Raw genomic sequence first — 25135 nt, 5'->3', positions numbered from 1 at the left:
TGGCTGTGTATAATTGTACATGGCCGTGTAGTTTCCAAGTCAATGTCACGTCACTTCCGTTATGTCCATGTCAACAATTTTCGTTAGTTTTTTAACGGTGAGACTAAAATTGATTGAAATTATTTCTAATGAGACCAAAATTGATTGAAATTGTTTATATTGGAACTAAAATTGATGAATTACAAAAATTGATTTTTTCCCATAAAATAATAACAAAAAAAATAGATAACATTTTTTCTCTCGTTACATATGGCAACCTTTTATTAGAAAAAATAGAGAGAATAGGGGAAATGAAAATAAAAGATTTGATGCGGTGTTCTATGGCTTGTGGCCACGTGATCATTATTGGGCGGTGAGAAAGTTTATTGGGCTAATTGCGCGTTTATTATTATTATTATTATTATATTTTAAGATTTTATTTAAAAATTTTGAGGTATTTTATGTAAAAAAATTAGAATGGATATTTGATTACATAAATAATTAGTACAAGTATATGTGATTTGTGAATGTGACAAGTTGAATTGAAATGGCATCCAATTTAGGGTTGATCTTTGTTAGGCAAATGTCCTATTCGTAGAAACCCCTTTACTTTACAGCTATAAATACACACACATATATATATATATATTAATAAATACACCACATTCAACACGTACCGTGTGGTACTAGAAAACATGTGTCAAATTTTCAAATACTTTTATTTGTTTTTATTCCTATTTATCTTCCCACTTATTTTATTATTATTTAAAAAAAAAATTATTTATAGGAAATTCATTGAACTATAAATAAAATAAATAATAAATAATATAATAATTTAAATTTAAAATAAAAACCAAACCCATGCAACACCACACATGTATTGTAAGAATCAAACAATGGCTTCCATTACAAATTTAGTATTGATTCTAAATTAATTGATTAATTAATCCTCACTTGTCGACAAGAATAAATTCAGCATATGCTACTTCATCAATTTGATTTATTAATAGTAGTAACTATTTTTGCAATATCCTCCATTCATGTACACTTCTTAATAATAATAATAATAATAATAATAATAATAATAATAAAAAATAAATAAATAAAATAAATAAATAAAATAAAAAGCCCCAGCACAGAGTTTATTAAATTTATTTCATAATTTTGTTGTTTTTAATATTACTTTTTAATATTTCATACTTCCTAATTGACCCACGAAAAAATTAAAAATAATACTAATTATCACTAAAATTACAAACATATTTCTAAATATTAGTTTTATTTTTTTTATAAATTAGTGACGGTTTTCGACAAGATCCACTAAAAGAATTATTGATTTCTTCCTCTTTTTTTTTTTTTTTTTTTTTTTTCCCTCTAATCGATTTTCCCCTTTTAATAAAAAGATACTGCAACTACTTGCATAATTATATCATATAAATTTTCAGAAGCAAAATTGAAAATTTTCAAATTATTATTAGGTAAATTTATTATTGATTTTCAATGTGATGAAATATTTTGGGCTTTGAAAAATCTAAATGAACATTTTATGAAACTTGTTGAAATAATAAAAAATAGCAACTGCAATAGTAAAAAAATCATTTTCAATTATAACTATCATTAAGAAAAAATTACGGAATAACACGATAGAGTAATTATTAAAAGATTGTTTCGTTACTTTTCTAGAAAGAGATGTGTTTACGAAAGTTAGTACAAATGTTATTACCAGCCGTCGTGAACACTTCTAACTATTTTTATATATAAGATTGTTAATATGAAGTTTCGTATGTTTCTAATGTAAATTTTTATTGATGTATTTATTTATTTTAAATTTAATTTAATTATATTAATTTATTGACCCACCATATTCGAAATCCTAGATCCGTCACTGGGTATATACAAAGCCATCTATTAAGCATTTTATTATTATTTTATTTTGTATATTATATATGTATGGAAACCCTTAACACTACGTGGATTAATATTGAACACTTTATTATATGTATATAATACTCCCTCTGTCCCAGATATTATGTCCATATTGCCGTTTCTGTCCGTCCCACGTATCATGTCATTTTTTATTTTTGAAAAACGATTAAACACTTTAATCTTATTTTAAAATTTTAAATTTTATTTTTTTAATTTTAATTAAACTAATTAGTTATCTTAATCTTAATTTATAATTATTTATATTATAGGATAATTATTTTCACTAATACATTCTTAATTATCTACTAATTATACCCCTCATAAAATACGGTGTCTACAGTGTAACAGAGACACGGTATCTGAGACGGAGGGAGTATTATTTATTTATTTATTGTTTTCTTTTTTATTTATCAATTTATTGTTTGATTAGATAGTTATCTACTATCAATTTATACACATGCTTTATTTATTTTTCTCCATAGGGAAAATTTAATACTACACCGTACGAGCTAAGGCAAATTATGCAACTTTTGGACAAGCCCAATAATACCAAATTTAAGTAAGCATCATTGTAAAGTCTGAAATAAATTTTATGGCTGCGGAAATAATTCATATATATATATATATATAAACAAAAATAATAATAATAATCATAATTGTGTTTCTTATTTTAAATTTTATTTGGTCATTTATAGTTATTTATTATTTTCACTTTTATTTGGGAAATAAGATTAATTTATTGATGGGCTTTAGCCTTAGGAGTATGGACCGATTCTATTGGGCCCAACTGAAAAGGTGTGGAGATTCAGAGTTGTTCTCTGTGCTGCATATGTTGTACCTCGCTCGAATGAATTTTAAGTCGCGACGGCCGAAGGGAGACTGGCGGAGGGTGGATGGAATCATGGAAGTGGTGAGAGGTACTGAAGGGGTTTCGATTGTAATCGCGATTGCGTGTATGGGATTACTCTATGGTGGAATAGCGGATGCAGATTTGCAATTTTTTGATTGTTTGAGTGTGAATCTTTAATGCTCGCTGAATCTTTAGCTCTGCGTGTTTAAGTCTCAATCTATGCTCTAGATTGTAAAGTTTGATTTGAATTAGTAAGTGAATTGGAGAAAGATTAGGTATTCTGTTGGTTTGGACGGATTGGATTGCAATGAGTAATTAGGATTGGATTTGAATAGGGTTTATACTGTAGAAATGATGTTTCCGAGCAGATAACAAACTTTGTACAAGATTATATATTGTTCTAAGAGCCTCAGAATTACTAGCTACAGAAGTCATATTTGATCTCACCGTCATTGCACTAACCCTTGATTGATTTCTTGTTACTAACATTTCCCTCGAAGGAAGATGTACTGAATTGGGCTAATTTCAACTGTATCAAGGTACTATGTGTAAGTCTGTTGTTTTAATGCTAAAGAATCGATCAGTGTCGAAGCCTCTGGCTTGCGAGGAAGAAATATCTCGAATATATTGAATCTAAGTGACATGTTTGGCATTTATAGATCCATTGAATTATCTCATACCTTTCTAACTGGATTGTCTTGCTCTTCGCTTTTCTTCACAATAATGAGTTAAGTTCTTGGCTTGAATTTTTCGTTGAGTTGTCGATTGTTATGAAATCATTAGCCAGCCAACTCACATTTTGGTGAGACAATCATGTATTGAGTATATTCAAGAATCTTGAAGTTTGCTGACCTACATGAACTATTCTACAAATGTTAATTGAATTGCTTTGTTGGAAGTTGCTAATGTCGAAACATTTGTTATGGATGCACAATCTTTGTGTTCCTGAATGAAACATCAATTATTCAACCTGATCTGACTTGTTCCAAACTGTTACATGTAGACCCAAACCTGGATATCTGACACAATGTGCTATACCTCACTTTATCCTTGCCCGAGTCGTTGGCTACCTGTTTATAGTTTCAGTCTTTCAGATTCAGGTGCCTGGCTGGGGTCATTGGAACATAGTTCTTGATTGAAAGGCATGCTTGTAGATAACACTGACATGTATTTCTCGAAATAAACCTTCGAGAAATGCAGCAATGATTGAACTGATGCAATCAATTTACTAGTGAAGAATCTCTTTTCTTGACTTGAGTTATGGAGTATCTGATAGGCACTCAATTTTTTACGACAAAAAAAGGTGAAATCCAGTAGAAAATCTCACTAAATGATGTAGTTGGGGACGAACCTAACCCCAATCGAATGCAGAATGCATCTGAAACTGAAAGTGGTGTGGGAACACATCACATGGTCGAGGCTGCTGGACGATTTTGGGCGTATGTATGTATGTATGTTATGTCTGGGGTGGTTGGGCGAGCAGGCTTAGGGTGGTCCATGTTTTTTGACATTGTCTATCGTAATTTTCATCTACATGGGATGTTGGGTCTATCCACAACCATATGCAGGTGATGCCATTCGGATTCACCTCGACTGATCGCCAGCCAGGTATGGGCATCTGATCAACCTCAAACCCATCTTTCCATCTCGTTTTAACTTTGTCCGAACGTGTCCTGTCCTGTCCTATCCTGTGATCGGTCATCGGGGCCGTGTTTGAGCTTTTATGGTTGTACATTGTTGTTGATATGATCTGAGCAGCGGTGTAGTGATTTGTTTTAACTTTTAACCTTGTCTGTGTATATATAACTGGGCAAGATCTGCCCCAATTGTGTCGGCATCGAACATTCATCGCTAAATAACAAAAGAACCATGTCGATGATTAGTTTGTTTTCTTGATCTTAGATGCAAGATTTTGTGTTAGCACTTTCACATTAATGTTTCAGCTTCACTCCTCCCAATCACGTGACGGGCGCGTGGCCCCCATTTGAAGAATGCTAAGCTCGCACCTCAATTATGTTCCTATGTTTTTATCTTATGATTTCTACTTTGATTGATTGATCGATCGATTAATCGTTTCCAGACATTTTCATGTGGATACTGATTGTATTTGTTATATTTTTGTATAATTTGAGAATTGCATGTTATTAATAATAAAATTAGAGCTAATAAATAAACAATATTCCCTCTCGAAAGAGTCTTTTCAGATTTTGTAGCAGATTAAAAATAAACAATATTTTATTAGTCAAGTGTGTAAGAAGGTTTTGACATTTTTGCTACAATAAAAATTAATTACACTTATAATGGTATGCTTGTAGTTCATTTTGATATTGATGTATAATTATTTTTACTAAAGAATAGGAAATGAATACTTTGAAGTGGGATGGGACGGAGTATCAAATAAATAAATTTAAATACTAACAATTTAATCTAATAAAGTAGAACAAAATGAATTTTCTTTTTCGTTTTTTTATTATCGTGGAAAAGAGAATTGGAAAATACAATGCCAAATCGGTATAAATATCGACTGAGGATTGGTTCTGTCACTGCATATCATATTTATCTTTTATATTTGTATTAATAATATTAAACTTAATTTTTATTTTAAATTTTATAAACTTGAAATATAAAAAATAGTAGCAAAATTTATACTAGATATTCCATGCACGTTAGATGTTGTGACTCCGGAAAAAAATTTATTTTCATGGCACTTGCGGGACAATAAATTTGACAAATTATTCATGTGACTTCACGTACGGTGCTCCCCTAAATTCTATTTTATTTTATTTTATTTGTCTCTACACAATATATTTACTATTAGTATATTATAACTTTATAATAATTATCAAAAATTAAATATATTCACTCAATTGATTTATTACATCCAAATATATATATATATATATATATTATATTAATCTCCAAAGAGGTATCTTATGCCAACTTGATCATTATTCATTAACCCCTGTCCGTACTGCTCTATTATTGCTTTCTTGTTTTTTGTCAATTTAATTACGACAACGAATTAAGATTAATTACTACAAAACACTGACAAAGTTTGGCAGCTTTAAAAAAATAAAAATAAATAAATTAAGAAGATACTACTGTACTAATTCTTTAATTGTTAATTATAAATGCTGTCACCAAGATATCGAAAATTATTCCCTAATTCCCATTTGTCTTATAGTTTTAACGAGTCGGATCTCAATAATCTTTTCTTTTTTTTTTTAAATTTTAATTTATATATGCATAAATACAAACTTCAATTAGTTAAGAAATATAAATATATATTTATATGTAAAATCAAATATTTATAAACAAATAATAATTAATAATTATTATTAGTTGTTACTTGTGTATATGAATTTGGGCACGTACCGACATTAGATTGCAACAGTATTATTATGAGTTAGAAGTGCACGTGGGTATGATTAAGCACGTATTTCGGCACAATTAACTACGGGAATTATTTGATAAATATATATATATATATATAATATTAGCACTTATGTGTCTTTTATTTTTATTTTTAAAAATAAATAAATCATAATTTGTTCCTAATATTCTTTTCACGTGGCATTGGCAGGCACACTGGCTGTAATTTGTACCTCAACTCGAAATTTCTACAAACAATATTGATTTAATTTAATTAAAAAAAATAAATAAATAAAGGTAGTCAAAATAAGGAGAACTGAAGGGGGCAAGAAGCATCTATCTGCTCGAACTCCAAAGCAAAAATTAAATAAAATAATATATAGATAGATATCCCATTGTGTTTACTGTTTAATTTAATTATTAAATAAAAATATATAAATTAATAAATAAATTAGAAACATAGGCAGGAATCTCGCCGGGTAATACTGCACCTGCACCATATCCTTGTCACGTGCGCTCTCTTCTCCTGCTCCCAATGCTCTAAATTAAATTTAATTTAATTAAGTGCTAGTTAAAAAGTGATTTTTAGTACATACTATTATTTAAATAAATAAATAATTAATTAATTAATTAATACCATGAATATATATATTATAAGATAGAGATAGAGACGAGGAAGCAAAATAAGATCTCGTGTATCGTGAATGCTTTGTTTTACTTTGGTAATTTATTAATCAAATTAAATCATGCTTGGATTTTGTCTTAATACGTAGCTAGCTAGGTTAGCTACTTTGGTGAGGATCGAAGTGAATAAAATAAACAAATTATTAATTTAATTAAGAAGCATATATTATATATATATATATATTGATATTAATTAGCTAAAATTAATTAATTAATTTAGTATGATTAGTGAGAGCACGTGTAAGATGGAAGGATGATCTCATGCATCATCAGCTACACTAACCTCTAATTTAATTTAATCTAATCTAATTTATGGTCAACAATTGTGACTCCTATTCTCGTATACATACTATACTACTAGCTAATCAAAAGGCAAAAAACTAAGTGAAATCTTATCGACTTATAATAATAATAATAATAATAATAATAATAAATGAAATACCCGGTATGATTGTGTAGATTTATCTACCGATTAAAATGAATTAGGTAGCTACCCACATTGGTATGTTCCTACATGGATATATAGTTTTGAGTATGTTTCTTTTCACATATAGCTTGAAAATTTTTGATTTAAATTTAATGTTAAAATAATTATAAGATAAAATATATATACATATATATATTTTGTGAAACTCAGAATTCAAATAATAAAAGGTTGAGATATGGGGTTTTGAAACAAACCCTTTTGTTTTAAATGAATTCCCCACTTTGTACGAAAATACACGTAATTAATTAATTAATTTGTGAATGGAGGGAAATAACTTATTACAAATGTGTGTCTGAAGAGAGAGAGAGAGAGGGAGAAATTAAATGCAGTAACATGGGAGTGCGTGGAGAGAGTGGAACAAAGAGAGGCCCACAAACACAAACTACTCTACTCTCGACCATCGATGTTCAAGAATCGACTCATGATTCGTTTAGTATAATTTGTCTGATTACACCTCGTTTGCAAGATATTAAATTTAACGGTGAATTTACTCATAATACAATCGTCGAATAACAATTGCAAATTTTCACATTATTTAAAAAAAAAAAAATCAGAAATGGGCTCAATTCTTATATATATATATATATGAATGTGTGTATTAATTAAAAAGAAAAGAGAGAGGAAGGGGATATCCTTGGTCGCATGCACTTGTCTTCATCACCTCCAACACTCCCTCAGCTCCCCGGCCACCTTCTTCTCTTTTTAATCTCTCTCTCTCTCTCTCTCTCTCTCTACCCTACATAATATATATATATATATATATAAAGGAACACACTTTTCTAGCTTAGCTTCACTTGACTTCACTTAAATCGATCATTGTGAGCTCCTATACATACACACAACACATTATCTACCTACAGGCCTGCCTATTCTACTTCCCACATACATATATCACACTGTCTATCTCTATATCTATAACAAACAAGAATATAATGTCGAGCAGACGATCATCGAGGAGCAGCAGGGCCGCAGCAGGAAGTTCCAGAATAAGCGACGATCAGATCGCCGATCTCGTCTCCAAGCTGCAGCAGCTCATCCCTGAGATCCGCAACTCCTCCCGCCGCCGCAGCAGCAGCTCCGACCACAAGGTGGTATACCCTCTCTCTCTCTCTCTCTCTCTATACCTAATATATACTCCATTAGTGTATGTATGTATATATATATATATATGCTAATTCATTGTTTCTTTCTTAATTAGGCGTCGGCTTCGAAGGTGTTGCAGGAGACGTGCAACTACATAAGGAACCTGCACAGGGAAGTGGACGACCTCAGCGAACGCCTCTCCCACCTGCTCCAGACCACTGACAGTGACAGTGCCCAAGCAGCCATTATTAGGAGCTTGCTTATGTGATTCATTCATTCTTTATTTTCAATTAATCATAATTAATTAATTAATTACTGCTGTATTATTTTGTTTCCAAGATATATATAATTAATGTTCATCAATATCCATTCATGTTCCTACCTCCTCCTCCTCGTCCTCCTTTTTAATTTCTAGGGTTTCCTTGCTCGATGATCATGGGCTACTATACTGCCATTTTAACACATGTATGTATATGTACTGATCCCTCTCTCTCTCTCTCTCTCTATATATATATATATTATATACAATTAATTATCACCATCTTTTTGTTAATTCACACTATAAATTAATAACAAAAATACATGAAAAGTATTTGCACACTTTTACACATTACAATCCCCCTAGCTAGCTTAGCTACGGTTTTTTTTTTTTTTTTAGTTCCAAACTTTATGGGTATTGCAATTGTTCTTGTTATATGTATATATATATATATATGTATAAAGAAGAAGATAAAGATATATATATATATGAATGTGAGAATACAAATAGAAAGTCAACAAGTGTGCACTAATAACAAGTAAAATGTTGTTTGACTACTCGACAAACTAAAAGTATTTTATGTTTTTCGGCATTAAAATATTTGAACTTGTCAGGAGCGTAAAGATTTATAATTTCATTTCTTTAATTATTCAATTTATTATTATTATTATTATTATTATTATTATTATTATTATTATTATTAGGGTATAACGATTGCATGCATGCATGGGGTATCGACTTCATTTATAAAACGTATACTCCACAAGCTAATGAATAATTAAATAAACGACATAAATTTAATAATATATATATGTATATATATGTCATGATCTTGGATTATTGTTTGCAGCTGAAAAAAAAAAAAACATTTATTTAAGTAGTATTACTTACTAATATCAGGTTACAACAAATTTTACATGTAATAAAAAATATTTTATTTTATATATATACATAACATCATTGAATCTAGTTAAAACACTACAAAAAAAAATAATTTTTGTAACAAAACTTTTTTGTCTCTAAATCTACTTTTTCCGTTACTAATGACATTAGAGACGGAATTAGTAATGGAATTACGTTAGCTACGTGAACTTTAGGGACGGAATTCCGTTACAAATATATTATTTTTTTGTAGTGAAAATTAAAGGCGATTTTTTATTAAATTATATTATATCCTATTTTTTAAATATATATAGTATAAGCAAATTATGGGTGTTCTAGTTTTGTGCTTTAAGAAGAGATACCCCATCATTCCTAAAATAATAATTTTATTTTTTCTATTTTTGTTCCGTCACAATAAAATTATTCTTATTTATTATTATTATTATTATATAAATGTCATTACTTTTTACACAAATACAGTCGTAAAGATATTTTAATCTTTTACTATTTATCTTATACTCATTTTTAATATAATATTATTCTTTTTTAAATCTTGTGTCGAACTCAAATGAAGTTATTATTTTAGGATGGAAAGAGTATTTTAGTATGAAATATAATATATATATATATATTTGTAATAATATAAAAATTAATAGATTTTTTTATGTTAAATATTTTAGTTTTTTATTAAAAAAATACGTATATTATATATTTTGTGAAAATATAAATATATTATATTTTTTATAACATTAATCATGAAAGATATAAAAAAAAAAAATGGTAGAAGAACACGTTAAATATATATATATAGTTAATACTTTCATTGATTTTAAATAAGTATTAGCATTTTCCCTTAATGACAATGTTTGTCTAGTGTTTTTTTTTTTATGTATTTTTTTTATATGAATTATAAATAATCGTATCATTAATATAAAAATTAATATTTTATATTAAATATTTTATAAAATAATAAAAATATATATTATATATATATATTGAGAATTGTATCTCATAAAAAATAGTTAGACAAATAAATATATATATATTTAATAATAAAAATAATGAACTAATACATATATAAATATAACATTGAACATATTAATATCATCATTCAATAATTTTTAAGTATACCAATCTATTAAGAAAATTGTTTTTTTTTATGTTAAAAATAGTATACACTATTGCACGTAGTTTTCTTTACAACAATACATATCTTTTTATTTCACACCATCATTTTTTTTACCCTTACATATCTATTAATTTTTTTTTAAAAAAAGGCCTCTAAATTAATTTTGTGATTAAATTAAATATGATGAAAAAAAATTCACTAATTACATCGAAAGGTTGATTCTTGTGGACTGATTTCATTTAAAGAGTGTTTGGGCAAAGAAATTTTTGAATAATTTTTAATTTATTTAAGAACTTTAGTTATTTGAACAGTTAAAAAATTAATTTAAGTATTTTTAAATAGTTTATTCGTTTCAAAAAATTAATTTCTAAAAGAATTTTTTTTTTTATTTATTCTTAAAATATTATTTATTAAAATGTTTTAAAAATTAAAATATAAATATCTTCGATGGAGCTTAAATTCTAATTCAAGACCTATCAAAATGATCAGAATCTTTCCCCCTTCTTCATTAATCAATTACCGTTAACTGAATAAAGATCATTGAAAAAGACTCGATTAATTTTAATTTTAAATTTTTTCTTTTTTTTTGGCCATCTGATTCCATACCTAAATTGATCATCGCAGCCCAGTTCTCTGTTCTTCGTCGTCTCCAATGCTTTCCCACCATTCTCTATTTTTTCTGACACGCATCACGTTTACGGGATTCCTCGATCGTTTTTTTAGGGTTTCGCTCGATTCCCGTCGAGAATGGATGCAGTTTCGCTGCGATTGCCGTACCGAAACCTGAAGCAGGAAGTGGAATTGGTGGGCGTCGACGAATCGGAGCAACGGCGCCGCTCTTCTTCCTCCGCCGCCGGTGATTCCGCCCCGCCGCGGAAACACCTTATTGACGCTGATTCTTAGCTCCGTGATCGCCGGCGGCGTACAGTTCGGTTGGGCTCTCCAGCTCTCCCTTCTTACCCCTTACATTCAGGCAAAATCAATTGTGCCCTAATTTCTACCCAATTCGATCGATTTAGAAATTGAAATTTTCATTCAATTTCTATCTGATTCTCTTTGTGTGTTTTTGCAGACCCTTGGAATAGGCCATGAGTTCTCTTCTTTTATATGGCTTTGTGGCCCCATTACAGGTCTTGTGGTATGTTTGTTCGATATGTTTTTCTTGTCGTTGCATTTGTAATTGTAAGAATGAATGTTCTTGAAAACTTGTTCAATGGATGGAATCTGTGAATTACATATGATTCTAACTGTAAAGATTGATTGGATAATGCTTTCTTTACAATTCAGGTTCAACCATGTATAGGTATATGGAGTGATAAATGCCATTCAAAATACGGTAGACGACCACCATTTATTTTCCTAGGATCGGTCATGATCTCTGTTTCTGTAAGTAATATAAGTTCTAATGTTTGCGCTAACTTGTCGAGGGCCGGCTATGTGTTATACTTACAACTACTACACTAAGTTGTTTGACATAGGTTGTAATAATCGGATTTTCAGCAGACATCGGTTATCTTTTAGGCCTACGAAGGACCATTGCAGGTCCTTCAACTTCTCGAAATCTAACATATATTGTGTTGCATTGAATTATATTATTGTATTTCAATGTGGTTAATCGACTCAATGAGATGCAACACATTTAAAGGCACTCGAGTTAGGGCAGCTTTTGTCTTTGTAATCGGATTTTGGATGCTCGATCTTGCTAATAACACCGTGCAGGTGATATCCGCGGCATGGTTTTGTCCTTAACTTGTAATGAAACTATGTGGTAATGGAGATGTGATCGATTTCTTTTATTTCCTTTTAGGGTCCAGCTCGAGCCCTCTTGGCTGATTTATCCGGTGCGCCATTGATAACTAAAATTTTTGATGTTAAGTGTATATGCATGAGAATTTTCATTCGAAGAAAATAACGTGGTGGATTATGGAAAATGATCAGATATGGTAAACATTGATGGTAACATTGATGGTTGTAGACCCTGAATAGTTATCATAATTATTTATACTCTTTAACGGGTGAGTTTCCAAGTCGAACACAGGGATTTTAAGTCACGAATTTCAAATCGAGTGCAGATCTTATAAAAGCGGCGGAAAATGCAGTAGAGGGATCCGTTTTGCAGCGGATCAAAATTTATATTCTACTAAAAACTGTAAGTAGAAGTGGTAAAGTGAGCGAAGGCGATCGGAGCGGAGGTGAGCGGTGGAGTGCCAATGATGGTCGAACGAAGGGGACATAAGCGGATAGCACAATGTATATATATATATATATTTAAGCGGTATAGAGTGAGACGGTATAGAGTGAGAGAGAGGTGTTGTATCTGAATGTTGTGTCTGCACTGTGCGTTACTTAATGGCTAAGTTTTCTTGGATGAAATGAGCGAACGATGTTGGTGTTTAAGCGGACATATATGTATAATATGAAAGCGGGGAAGAGATGATGTAAATATATAAACCAGATTATAGATGATTTTTTTAACTGGTATTTGACCTTAAAGGATTTACAACAAGACTTCAATGACACCCAGAATCGGAACATTATAAGAAAGAAACTCTACTGATTTCTGCGACTTAATAGACCACCGCCTATGCCCATTAATTATTCCAAATTCTGCCTCATTAGTGGCTTTACCCTTCTGTTACCTCTTTTTAATCAAAACTGAATTTAAACCAATAGTTTAGCAAGTCGATAAGACTCCCACGTACTTAACTACATTGAACTATCCTGAAAATATAATCAATTTTTCTGTGCTCTAAACAGTGAAGTGAAATTCTTTACAATCAGGATTTATATAAGTGTGAAAAAGTGTGGAAGAAGTAGAGATGAAGAACTGAATGATATTTCATTACTTACTATTAAAACTGGAAGTTCTAATTCTACAAAACTGTAAGACGAAAGCGATAAACTATGCTAAGTAAGCATTAAAGTATTGGCCAAGGGAGAAGGGGAATCGCCACTCTGGCCATTCATGTGGAGAACTCCTTACAGGGTTGGAGCTCTAGGAGAACAGGAAGACAGCTAGAATGCACAGAAAAGTAATCGCTAGTATACTCCTGTCGAAGTATATCTACGTATAGATATCCCCCTATTTATAGCAGGTAAAAGTAACGGTTACAAGCAGTTACAAGGTGGTTTCAACCGCTAGGCAGTTAGGCAGTTGATGACAGTTATTCTGTTGAAGCAGTTGTTGGCCATAACTTCTAGTGTGCTCGCTCCGCTTGCATGGGTTTGTAAGGGCGCAGATCGTCCTCGCTTGCCAGATGACTGGAGGGCATCAGCGCAGTTAAGCGGGCTTGCTTGTGTTGGCTGGCAGTGGAATGGCTGTAGCGCTGGGCGTCGCTTGCAAGCTGGAGAGGCTGCCGCTTGTGAGCGGTGGAAGCTACCGCTTGCCTCTCTTGCCTTAGTTTTTTGGGTGATGGAATCACCGCTTGCATGGGTTTATAAGGGCGCAGATCGTCCTCGCTTGCCAGATGACTGGAGGGCATCAGCGCAGTTAAGCGGGCTTGCTTGTGTTGGCTGGCAGTGGAATGGCTGTAGCGCTGGGCGTCGCTTGCGAGCTGGAGAGGCTGCCGCTTGTGAGCGGTGGAAGCTACCGCTTGCCTCTCTTGCCTTAGTTTTTTGGGTGATGGAATCACCGCTTGCGAGCGGAGATGACTGTCGCTTGTGACGTCTGCCTTAGCTTTTCTGGCTCCAAAACACCGCTTTAAAAGGGCAAAAATTGTTAATAATCTCAACAAACCAACTCTTGATCGTGCCAAGCGATATAGATCAATAAAGTATGCCATTAACCAGTTATTATAATAGTTTTTATACGAAAATTCAAGTAATACTTAGTTTTGTCAAGCGAATAATAAGCTTATATTTAGAGTCATCCATCCTCTGTTTTTTTTTTTTTTTTTTTTATTACAAAGTATGTATAATTTGTAATACGAAAAAATTCGTCTCACGTTGCAGGTCCTGATCAGAAAAATTCGGTGAATGCAATATTTTGCTCGTGGATAGCCGTTGGAAACATTCTCGGCTTCTCTTCCGGCGCCAGTGGGAATTGGCACAGGTTATATTAGTTTTGGAAAAACCAATGTTGCTTTTATAGGATTCGATTTCTCATGTCGAATAAAATAGCATTCCGATTTTATACTTATGTTCAGAACCAGATGGTTTCCTTTCTTGATGACTCGATCTTGTTGCGAGCTGTGTGGAGATCTCAAAGCAGCGTTTTTAGTCGCAGCGGTAAGATATCGATCGACATTTTTGTACATTTCTCTGCTTGTTAATTCTGCATCGCGAATCCTGCAGGTCTTCCTAACGTTTTGTACGCTCGTGCCGCTCTACTCGGCGAAAGAAGTGCCGCTGTCGTTGATACAATCTAACCGTTTAGCACATTCTTCTCCTCTGTTAGACGATCATCGGCTAAATGGGACGAAGGGCCATTCGGAATCAAACAATTCCGAATCGCAAATTAGTCACTACTCTGTCGACAATGTCAACAGCTTTAACGACAGTCCCGGTGCAGTTCTGGTTAATTTGTTGACGAGCTTGCGCCATTTGCCTCGGGCTATGCTTTCGGTGTTGATAATCATGGCTTTGACTTGGGTACATGAATTTTTACAATTTTGTTTCAACTTCCGTGATTTCTTTCGATTTTCGCCTTTGTTTACTGTTTTCAAGAAAATAGTTGTCGTGGTTCCCGTTTTTTCTCTTCGACACGGACTGGATGGGAAGAGAAGTATTTCACGGCGACCCGAAAGGAGACCCGGCCGAAGTAGAAGCTTATAACCAAGGTGTCCGAGAAGGTGCATTTGGTTTACTATTGAATTATGTAAGAACTCGTTATTGTCACGTACCGAAATGAAGTAATCTAGTCTCAAGATTGAATCTTTTCGTCGCCTTTCGACAGCGTATGTTTTGTTCTTTGTTTTGCAGATTGTTCTCGGAATTTGCTCGTTCTTAATCGAACCGATGTGCCAGTTGATGGGAGCGCGGCTAGTTTGGGCCGGCAGCAATTTCGTCGTGTTTGTCTGCATGACCTGCACGGCGCTTATCAGCTTGTTATCGATTAGACAACAAAATTCCGATGTAGTTGGAGCTAGTGGATCGATTAGGACAGCTTCGCTGCTCGTCTTCGCTATTCTCGGGCTTCCCCTTGCTGTAAGAATGTGTCTATATATATATATATACTGTTTAAAGGCGCGTAAAGATTTCGTTTTTGATCGATCCTTTCGACTTGCCTTGGATCACTTACAGCATGCCGTTTTCTGTTACTGCTGAGTTAACTGCCGATTCAGGAGGGGGTCAAGGTATTCGCACTTTTTAATTCTTGTAATAAATCAATTTGTTCTGTTTCTTCGACTGCGAATGCTACATGTCTTTTTCAGGATTGGCAGTTGGAGTTTCGAATCTTGCCATTGTTATACCTCAGGTGATATTCTCGCTGTCCTGTAAAAGTTATTTTGGCGCAGAAAATACTCTCGTCTATCAAATTAGCGTCAATTTTAGTATATTAGGACAATTTATGTTGATGATGTGGTTATTCGCTCTCGGTTTAGATGATGGTTTCCTTAGGCGCCGGGCCGTGGGATGCTTTATTTGGCGGCGGTAATATTCCTGCGTTCGCTGTTGCTTTGGTGTCTGCCCTTGCAGCCGCCATTATTGCTGCTCGAAAACGTCCCGAGCTTTCGAGCACCTATATTGTGTAATAATTTGCTAATTTTTTCATGTTAGTTTGGTGATTTGATCATATTAGATTTAACGCTTAAGATTATCAGGGCAGCATCAAGGGTTGATTTCTGAGATTTACTGTAGTAACATTTACTTACGTGTGTGTGTGTATATATATACAGGTTTTGTGTGTAATGATTCTTGAATTATTGTGATGGTGTTTTTCAAAAATGAACTTGATGGATGGATGGACACTTGCCAGAATGTTTGGTTGATTAATTTCTTTCTTCCACTCAATGGATCATTTTGGACTCGCATCAATTTTTATATGAAATGTTTATTGGGTGTATTTATTTTGTATTTTTGGAGGAATTTATTTTTATATTATAAAAAAAATTATATTAATAATAAAAAATATTATTATTTTGTATTATTGATTTTTTATAAGTGAATAAATATATTATATTTTTTAAAAGTATTAATAAGAAATCATGTCATTACAAAATACAAAGTGAATAAAAATAAGAATTGAAGGTCCCAATATAGAATAAAAGCTTATCAATTTTGTCTCAATATAAAAAAAAATTTTCAATTTTAGTTTTATTATAAATAATTTCAATTAATTTTAATTTTATTATAAACAATTTTAATCAATTTTGGTCCCACAGTTAAAAAAATGCCGATGATGACATAACGGGGGTGACGTGGCAGCTGATTTGAAAACTATACGATCATATACAATTATACACGGCTATGTAATTGTAAAAATTTTCAGGTCAGCTGTCACGTCACGTCGATCCGTTACATCAATGTTAGCAATTTCTGTTAGTTTTTTAACAGTGAGACGAGAATCGATTGAAATTGGATTAAAATTGATAACTTTTTTATATTTTGATCAAAATTAATTTTTTCCCTAAAATTTTAACTTATATTCACACTACTATTTATATCTACTTTATATATACATATCTGAAAATTTGAAAATACAAAATTTATGAATGTGAGCGAGAGCGAGAGCGAGGTAATTGAAAACCGGCTCTCTTTGCAATTAAATAAACAGTATAATATTTGATTTTATTTGTGACACATAATTTAATTTAAATCCGAAGAATATGGCCGTTGTGCAACTATTTAAAAAATTTAATCAAGTCATGTGATACAGTGATCAATGTGGGTCCCATTTTAATGGACTATCTATCACCCAATTCCAAGGTCGTGGGGCCCATTGCCAATTCATTTTCCCTATTCAGAAAAATCAATCAGTACGATATATTATTATAATTAAAAAATGACAAAATGATGGAATATATTATGTGGCTTCAATATCAACCATTAGGTGATGGTTAATGTCAAAGGTGTTGATTTTTATTTTTTATTTTTATCTTCACCCCACGTGACATATCTTACCTAAATATATACTGTCTACGAAATGGTTTGTCAGTCAATTAAATTAATTTTTTAACTTAAATAGAAATTAAAGAACAATTCCAATATAATTTAATTTTCGATATTTATTAAGTTGACTCGATTGGTAATAACCTATTTATCTTGTATTAATGTTGTATATTATGAGACTAATTAATTAATTTAATGTGTGTTTGGGGATTGTAACATTTCTTATTCATTATCTTGATCATTTAAGTGAATCTTCTATGATTTCTCAATAATTCTTCTATGATATTCTTCCATTTTGTACCCTTTTTTAATCAACGAAAGAACCCGTCGTCTTCTAATCGACCACTGTTAAAAAGACTTCCGACACAAAGCATTATATTATTGTAGATTTTCAACAACAAGATTAACTAAATACCAGTTGTTGGGATTGAATTAACTTAATTATTTATGATATTATTTGTTTTGGGTTCAGTTCGTACGAATTTATTTTAAAATTTTTTCAGAAAAACTCGTAATAATGGAATTAGATGCGAGATTTATAAAGAATGGATTATTTTCTAATATGGAATTTAATTAGTTTGCACACCAACGCGTTTCCACTTATAGTTATAAACTATTCACATGTCGTCACTTTCTATAAATAAACTATGACTGTCACATGCAAATAATATAAGATTATTAGTGCAACAATGGATAATACACAGAGGATTATTATTTTCATATAAAATCTACTTAAAAGACTAATGATATGAGATAATTACAAGATCCAAAATTCCAATAATTAACAAGTTAGGAAAGTGAAAGAAATTAAGGACAACAAATTAAGTAGAATTACTACAACGTACGGCCTTACCCCTTAGTAGGGTAAATTAATGAAAGTATTTTGTCTACTTCCTTCCACAAGTCTTCTTTTTTTCATCATCATCATCATCATCATCATTTATATATGTATATGTATATGTATGTATGTATGTGTGAAATGAGAGGATAAAGAGATGGCTGTTGGGGGAAAGAAGAACTCGCCCTCCTGCACGATGCCTGCTGGTGGGATGGGTAGCACACCCTGCCCCCACCCCCCACCTCCCTCTCTCTCTCTCTCTCTATATATATATATATATATATATTCACTATTATGCACCATGCCAGTATGATAGTAACATCCATGAAAGAATATGAAGAAGATTGCTTGACTTGACATCAATGTTTTACCATCAAATTACAATCATATGTTTAATCTCCCTCTCTCTCTCTCTCTCTCTATATATATATATATATATATGTTGGTGGAGTGTGCAGATCAGTATGTACATTTTTTAAAAAATAAGTAATTTCTAACTCATCCCCTACTAATAAAATGAAAGAATCTGTCAACAAGAATAATATTTATAATACATACTCCCCCATAAATTTAAATTTAAATTATGATATTATATATATATATATATATATATATTGTTCAAACTTTTAACAATCAATGTAATAATGAGTCTGTGATTCTACCTTTCCCACTATTGAAAAGAGCCACCTTTCACTGCACAAATAAAAGCTATATATACATACATACATACATATATATATATATATATACAGATATTCAATCACAATACTATTGATGAGTGCATCCCTTTCCCTTTCCATTTCCATCTCCATCTCCATCTCCGTCTTCGTCTGCTGCACATTGTTTAACATCCCTAGAGCAAAACTGTTCTTGGTTTCTGCCAGCACCTCGATTTTCAATCCCTCGAATTCTAGGGTTATTGATTTACGACGATGTTGATGATGACGACGATGGTTGGTGGATCATCAGCATCACAAGATGCAATCAATCTGCAGCGAATGGCAACAGTTGCTGTGATTGGATTTGGAGCCCTATAATGATCCATCGATCTTCACAATAAATTAATTTGCATCTCCAGTCAAGTAAAGATCGATCCTTTATTTCAATTCTTCAAATGGCTTTCTTCCACTCAAATTTCATGCTCGAAACTCCCCATCATCATCATCATCATCACCATCAGGAAGACGATCATCACAGTAATCTCTCCACTTCTCTCTTCCCACCTTCTCATTGCTCCACCCATGATTTCCATGGTAATTACTATCAATTAAAGATTATTTTATTCTATTTATTTCCTTTTGGGATGGATGTAAAATTGACAATGATTGCGTGATTTTTTGTTTTGAATTTTTTGGGTTTCTGGGTTTAGTTGGGCAACTTTTTGACCAAATCGATGAATCTTGAAAATTTAACTTCCACTTTTAGAAAATTGTAAAAAAGGAAAATCACGAAAGGAATTATTGAAATTTTTGTGCAATTATAATGATTGATTTTGGAACTGCAGGAGTGGGTAATAATTCCTCCCTGCTGGGGAAGAGATCGTCGATGTCATTCTCGACAGACACGAACAACAACGTTGTCGTCCGCGAGGACGAATTATCAGACGATGGATCGCAATTGGGGGAGAAGAAGAGGAGGCTGAACATGGAGCAGGTGAGGACTCTGGAGAAGAATTTCGAACTTGGGAACAAGCTGGAGCCCGAACGGAAAGTGCAGCTGGCCCGGGCCCTCGGGCTGCAGCCCAGACAGATCGCCATTTGGTTTCAGAACAGGAGGGCGAGGTGGAAGACGAAGCAGCTCGAGAAAGACTATGATGTCCTCAAGAGGCAGTTCGAAGCTGTGAAGGCTGAGAATGATGACCTCCTCGCCCAGAACCAGAAGCTTCAAGCTGAGGTAAATTAATTAATTAAACAAATTTAATTAATTAATTGATGAATTGATCGATAGATTTTTTTTTGATATTCGAGGAGGGTTTTTGGTTCTTGGAACAATAAACATCACATGGTTTTCAGGGATGTTCATTGTCGTCTTACAATTTGCTGTTTTTTATGGAAGAAAAGTTTCTGAAGAAGAATCTTTGATCATAACCATTATATATATATATATATATATATATACACGGATTGATCGATAAGTTTGAGAGTGCTGTTGAAACCAGTGCACTGAAACAAGACTGCCATTTAAAAAAAAAAAAAAAATCTTATCTTTTTCTCAGTACTTTGAAGAGTTATGGGTGGATTGGATTCAATTCAGAGATAGACATACATTTTTGAAGCTCTTTTAACCAAATTGAGATATAATAGTACTATAGGCAATATTCCTGATTGCATTTTTATAAGCCCATTAATTCATATGTCCATTTTCAAGAAATTTTCAAGAAAGAGTGCATATATATATTTATTACATATTATTTGGTGCAGATATTGGCACTGAAGACAAGGGAGCCAACAGAATCGATAAATCTGAATAAGGAAACTGAAGGATCTTGCAGCAACAGGAGTGAAGACACTTCAGAAATCAAGCTCGACATTTCCACCAATAATAATAATAATAATAATAATAATAATAATAATAATACTGCTGCCATTGATAGCCCTCCAGCTGGTAGCAGGCTACTGTTTCCATCGTCTTCATCAGCATCATCTCTGCAGCTTTTCCAGCAGCAGGGGTCTTCTTCCAGGGCAGAAATGCAGTGCCCAAGAGTCGATCAAAACGTAGTCAAGGAAGAAAGTCTGTGCAACATGTTCTGTGGGATGGATGATCAGACAGGGTTTTGGCCATGGCTCGAGCAGCACCATCATCATTTCAATTAATTAATTAATTAGTTCATTATCATCAGATCTGTGTTGATTAATTACTTATCAGAATTCGTATCTTATGTATTACTACTATCATGCAGTGAGGTTGAGATAATGGATGATACATATATAGGACGACCTACGTGTGGATCTCGATCGATCCATGTTTCAATTATGCTTGAATTTCTTGCTTGGATCATAAATCACACATATATATATATATATACACACATGTATATGTATGTAGCTAGACGCTCTAGGGTTTGGAGAAAACAGCAATTTAATTCATTTCTTGATCATGTAGGGAATAATCAAAATTATTATCCAATTATCATTTCAAGATTAAATTTTGATTCACAATTAAATCAATACAACTTTAAATTAGAAGGGATATGGATGTATCAAAATATCTTTGATCAGATTTAGTATTTCCTCTAAATTTCTCACAGCCACTAAATTAAACCTAATCCATTAGAAGAAATGAAGATAAATATGATTAATTATATATATATATATTGCAATAATAATAAGAGGAATAAAGCACACATCCCAAGATGAAGAAAAAGACGAAGACATATAAGAGGAAGAAAACAAAAGAGCTTGCAAAATGGTCATTCTCGTGAAGGGGACATACAATGACATTACCCAAAGCTTTCTTTTCTTTTCTTTTTTTTTTTTCTTTTTAATTTTCTTCTTATTATTATTATTATTAATATTATTTATTTATGTTGCTGCTAATTGTGCTGGAAAGTGACAATGAAATATGCATATGGGGTATGGCATGCATGCCATTGTCATGGAATCTAAGAAAAGAAAATATTGTATATTAGGTAAGCACCAAATTTCGAAACAATTATGGGCTCCATTTTCCCAACACTTGAATCCTCTTTCATTTTGTTTTAGGGAAGAATTCATGTGATTTTCTGCACCCACTCCATACCATCCACACCCTAAAATCTTTTTTTAAAAATATTTTTTCAAGAAAAAAAAAAAAAACTTTCTTGTTTGGACTTATTAAGATGAGTGTTCTTAATTACCATTCTACACAAAATGGTAATAAAGTGACAATGGATCCATCAATATTTATATGGATATAAAGTTGATTGATTAACCCAAACTAGGAAATTTAAATTAGGGCAGAAACAGCTATATAAGATAAGATATGATTAATTAATTAAAAAGGGATCAAGAATCAATCTGGGATCATGTGAACTTTGCATTTAAAAATGGATCGAAGATCTCTTCCCTTGGAGATGGTATCTTATCATTAACTATGCCTATGCTAACACAGTTTAAATACTTAACTATATATATATATATATATATATTTTTCAAGTGGCCACATGCTTTATCTACTAATTGTCAGGGATTAAGTAAATTATATATATTGTGTACTTAACTACTGCCGATGATAAGTCGTAAGTTATCCTTACTTTTTCATTATTATTACATAAATATCACTATTTTTTACAATAATACACTCACAATGGGAAAAAAGTCATTTATTTATATATTTTTACCAACTATCAATATAATATCAATATTCTTTAAATTTCGTATCCAATCCGAATAAGAGCATGATTTTGGGACGGAGGGAGTACAATATGTGATGCATCGACAGTTAATATGTACTTTCTATCATGTTTTATATTTACGTTGTAGTAAGATATCTTGTGTGTTGAGATGGTATTGTATTGTGTGGATTACTATTTCTGTGTTTGTATTATATTAATATATAATATATTTTCGACTTCTATTTTGTCTATTATTAACAATATATTGATTAATTACAGTCACCATTGTAACTGCCGTTATATATATATTTGTTTCGATCATTTCATCCATGGCTGCTGATGCTGATGATCAACATCATGGGGTGGTTGTTGCATGTTTATGTCAACGAATCTCTCTCTCTCTCTCTCTCTCTCTCTCTCTCTATATATATATATATATATTAACATGTTATGTTATATACTTCCTCCGTCCCGCATACCATGTCCACATTGCCGTTTCTTTCCGTCTCACATATCATGTCACTTTCGTTTTTTTGAAAAATGATTATACACTTTAATTTCATTTTAAACTTTTTAATTTTATTTTTTTTAAAATTTTAATTAAACTAATTAGTTATCTTAATCTTAATTTATAATTATTTATATTATAGATTAATTATTTTAACTAATACATTCTTAATTATCTACTCAGTACACCCTTCCTAAAATACTGTAGATTTTACTAAATTGAAGAATCATTACAGAATAAGTGAAGATTTGAGTGTCATCTTTTGCTGAAAATCTGGGAATGGTATTTAGTGCACGTAACTGCCTGCCTCATTTAGGTTTGCTATTTTTCATTTATTTATTTATTTACTTTTTAGAGTTGTTTAGAGACAAAATGGTAGAATTAAGTTTTTAACTATTTCTATTTTTGGGTGTATGTGCACATAAAATATACATCTTTAAGACGCCAAGTTACAATTATTTGAGGTCAAATTGCTTACGGCCCACTTTATGATTTGGGCCTATAGAGTTTAATTATTTTGACCCACATTTGGATCAAAAGTATATGTTGGATGCTCCAATAAGCCCATTAAGGCAACTTTTAGGCCCATTAGGGATTAATTTTGCTTAACCCTTTTGGTGTTATTATTATTATTATATTTTTGCATTAGTTTTATAACCAAGAACACTAAAAGTAAATAATTTTTGCTTATTGGAAAATCAATCAAGAAAGGCATAGGATTCCGAAATGAATACAACATAGGAAAGTGGTGTAGAAAGCAATGTGAAATGTAAAGTGAAGATTAACAATCCTTACAACTTATGACCTTAGAAAGGTATGCATTTCTCCCACGTGCCCTCTTTTTATTATTCTCCATTTATTATTATTATTATTATTATTATTATTATTAGTTTATTTAATTTAATATTTTTGACAACTATTTGACATAGAAAGTTTTATAATTATATATACATATATAAGTACTTTTTTATTTTTTATTTTTTCTAAAAGTAAATAGAGGTGACTAGATAATAGTGATTCAAATGGACAATATGGAACACTGTGGTTTTGGCAATTGTGTAGGGTAATTTTCTTGCCAAATTTCTTGCTTTTTCATTATTAGAATTCAAGATTTTTGTATTGTAGGTTGTAGCTATGGGTCCCATAAATTTAATTTATGTGATTTTCTTTAATTTTATTTTTTGAATAGCAAAGATTTAACACACTAACACCCACCCGTACACTTAGAGCCGTGAAAATGGGATCAGCCCGTCGGATTAGCCCGCCCCGCATTACTTTTAAGGAGGATTGGATTGTGATTTTCTAAGCCTGTTAAAATGCGGGCCTAAATCGGTCAATCTACGTGGGCTGCTGGTTGAAGCTGGGTTAGTCCGCGGGCCAAATAGATATAATAATGTACTAACTAAATGTATTTTTTCATTTACTGTAACACTAACAAATTATAATAAAACTAATCAAATATTAATATCAGAATATATTTTAATTTTATTTAAATTACAAATATACCATTATAAATACAATTAATTTATAAATAACATACAAACAGTAAAAAAATATCAAAATCATCTTGTACACTTTATTTAATAAGTAACATATGATTATTCTTAATCTACTAAAATATTTTAAATTTAGACGAATAAAATAAAATTTATATTTTCATTAGTTTAAATAAATTATCAATATTGTCTACACACTTTGTTTTTCTTCTATAACTCTGTTATCCATGTCAGTGTTATTTGTTTTGATTTTTCATCATTTATTTTGTTCATCTTCCAT

The 25135-nt window shown here is 31.7% G+C and overlaps 2 protein-coding genes and 1 pseudogene across 4 annotated transcripts; all 3 read left to right on the top strand.

Moving 5' to 3' along the window:
• Nucleotides 1-7947: 7947 nt before the first annotated feature.
• LOC127245569 (transcription factor PRE6-like) lies at nucleotides 7948-8744 on the top strand. 2 transcript variants are annotated; one of them, XM_051266548.1, is made up of 2 exons: nucleotides 7948-8389; nucleotides 8497-8744. In XM_051266548.1, the coding sequence occupies exons 1-2, from the start codon at nucleotides 8231-8233 to the stop codon at nucleotides 8647-8649; spliced, it is 312 nt and encodes a 103-aa protein (XP_051122505.1). In that variant the 5' UTR covers nucleotides 7948-8230; the 3' UTR covers nucleotides 8650-8744. The 2 variants fall into 2 exon arrangements, with proteins under 2 accessions (XP_051122505.1, XP_051122506.1); XM_051266549.1 differs by having other exon boundaries at nucleotides 7959-8386.
• A 2402-nt stretch (nucleotides 8745-11146) lies between these two features.
• On the top strand, nucleotides 11147-16501 carry LOC127245624 (sucrose transport protein SUC3-like; annotated as a pseudogene).
• A 2769-nt stretch (nucleotides 16502-19270) lies between these two features.
• On the top strand, nucleotides 19271-21529 carry LOC127245717 (homeobox-leucine zipper protein ATHB-13-like). 2 transcript variants are annotated; one of them, XM_051266732.1, is made up of 3 exons: nucleotides 19271-19735; nucleotides 20044-20432; nucleotides 20960-21529. In XM_051266732.1, the coding sequence occupies exons 1-3, from the start codon at nucleotides 19654-19656 to the stop codon at nucleotides 21350-21352; spliced, it is 864 nt and encodes a 287-aa protein (XP_051122689.1). In that variant the 5' UTR covers nucleotides 19271-19653; the 3' UTR covers nucleotides 21353-21529. The 2 variants fall into 2 exon arrangements, with proteins under 2 accessions (XP_051122689.1, XP_051122687.1); XM_051266730.1 differs by having other exon boundaries at nucleotides 19277-19792.
• The last annotated feature ends 3606 nt before the right edge of the window (nucleotides 21530-25135 follow it).

This window comes from Andrographis paniculata, unplaced genomic scaffold (genome assembly GCF_009805555.1).
Source record: "Andrographis paniculata isolate CXL003 unplaced genomic scaffold, ASM980555v1 Contig22END, whole genome shotgun sequence".
Taxonomy (NCBI): domain Eukaryota; kingdom Viridiplantae; phylum Streptophyta; class Magnoliopsida; order Lamiales; family Acanthaceae; genus Andrographis; species Andrographis paniculata.
Note: the sequence above shows the minus strand (reverse complement) of the source record. Positions and strands in the feature narration are given on the sequence as shown.

What these genes read in the sequence shown, in the direction of transcription:
- LOC127245569 (XM_051266548.1), top strand. Translation starts at nt 8,231, where the DNA reads ATGTCGAGCAGACGATCATCGAGGAGCAGCAGGGCCGCAGCAGGAAGT. An exon ending in GCAGCTCCGACCACAAGGTG is followed by an intron (nt 8,390 to 8,496) that starts GTATACCCTCTC and finishes TTTCTTAATTAG; the next exon opens with GCGTCGGCTTCGAAGGTGTT.
- LOC127245717 (XM_051266730.1), top strand. Translation starts at nt 19,654, where the DNA reads ATGGCTTTCTTCCACTCAAATTTCATGCTCGAAACTCCCCATCATCAT. An exon ending in CTCCACCCATGATTTCCATG is followed by an intron (nt 19,793 to 20,043) that starts GTAATTACTATC and finishes TTGGAACTGCAG; the next exon opens with GAGTGGGTAATAATTCCTCC. An exon ending in ACCAGAAGCTTCAAGCTGAG is followed by an intron (nt 20,433 to 20,959) that starts GTAAATTAATTA and finishes TATTTGGTGCAG; the next exon opens with ATATTGGCACTGAAGACAAG.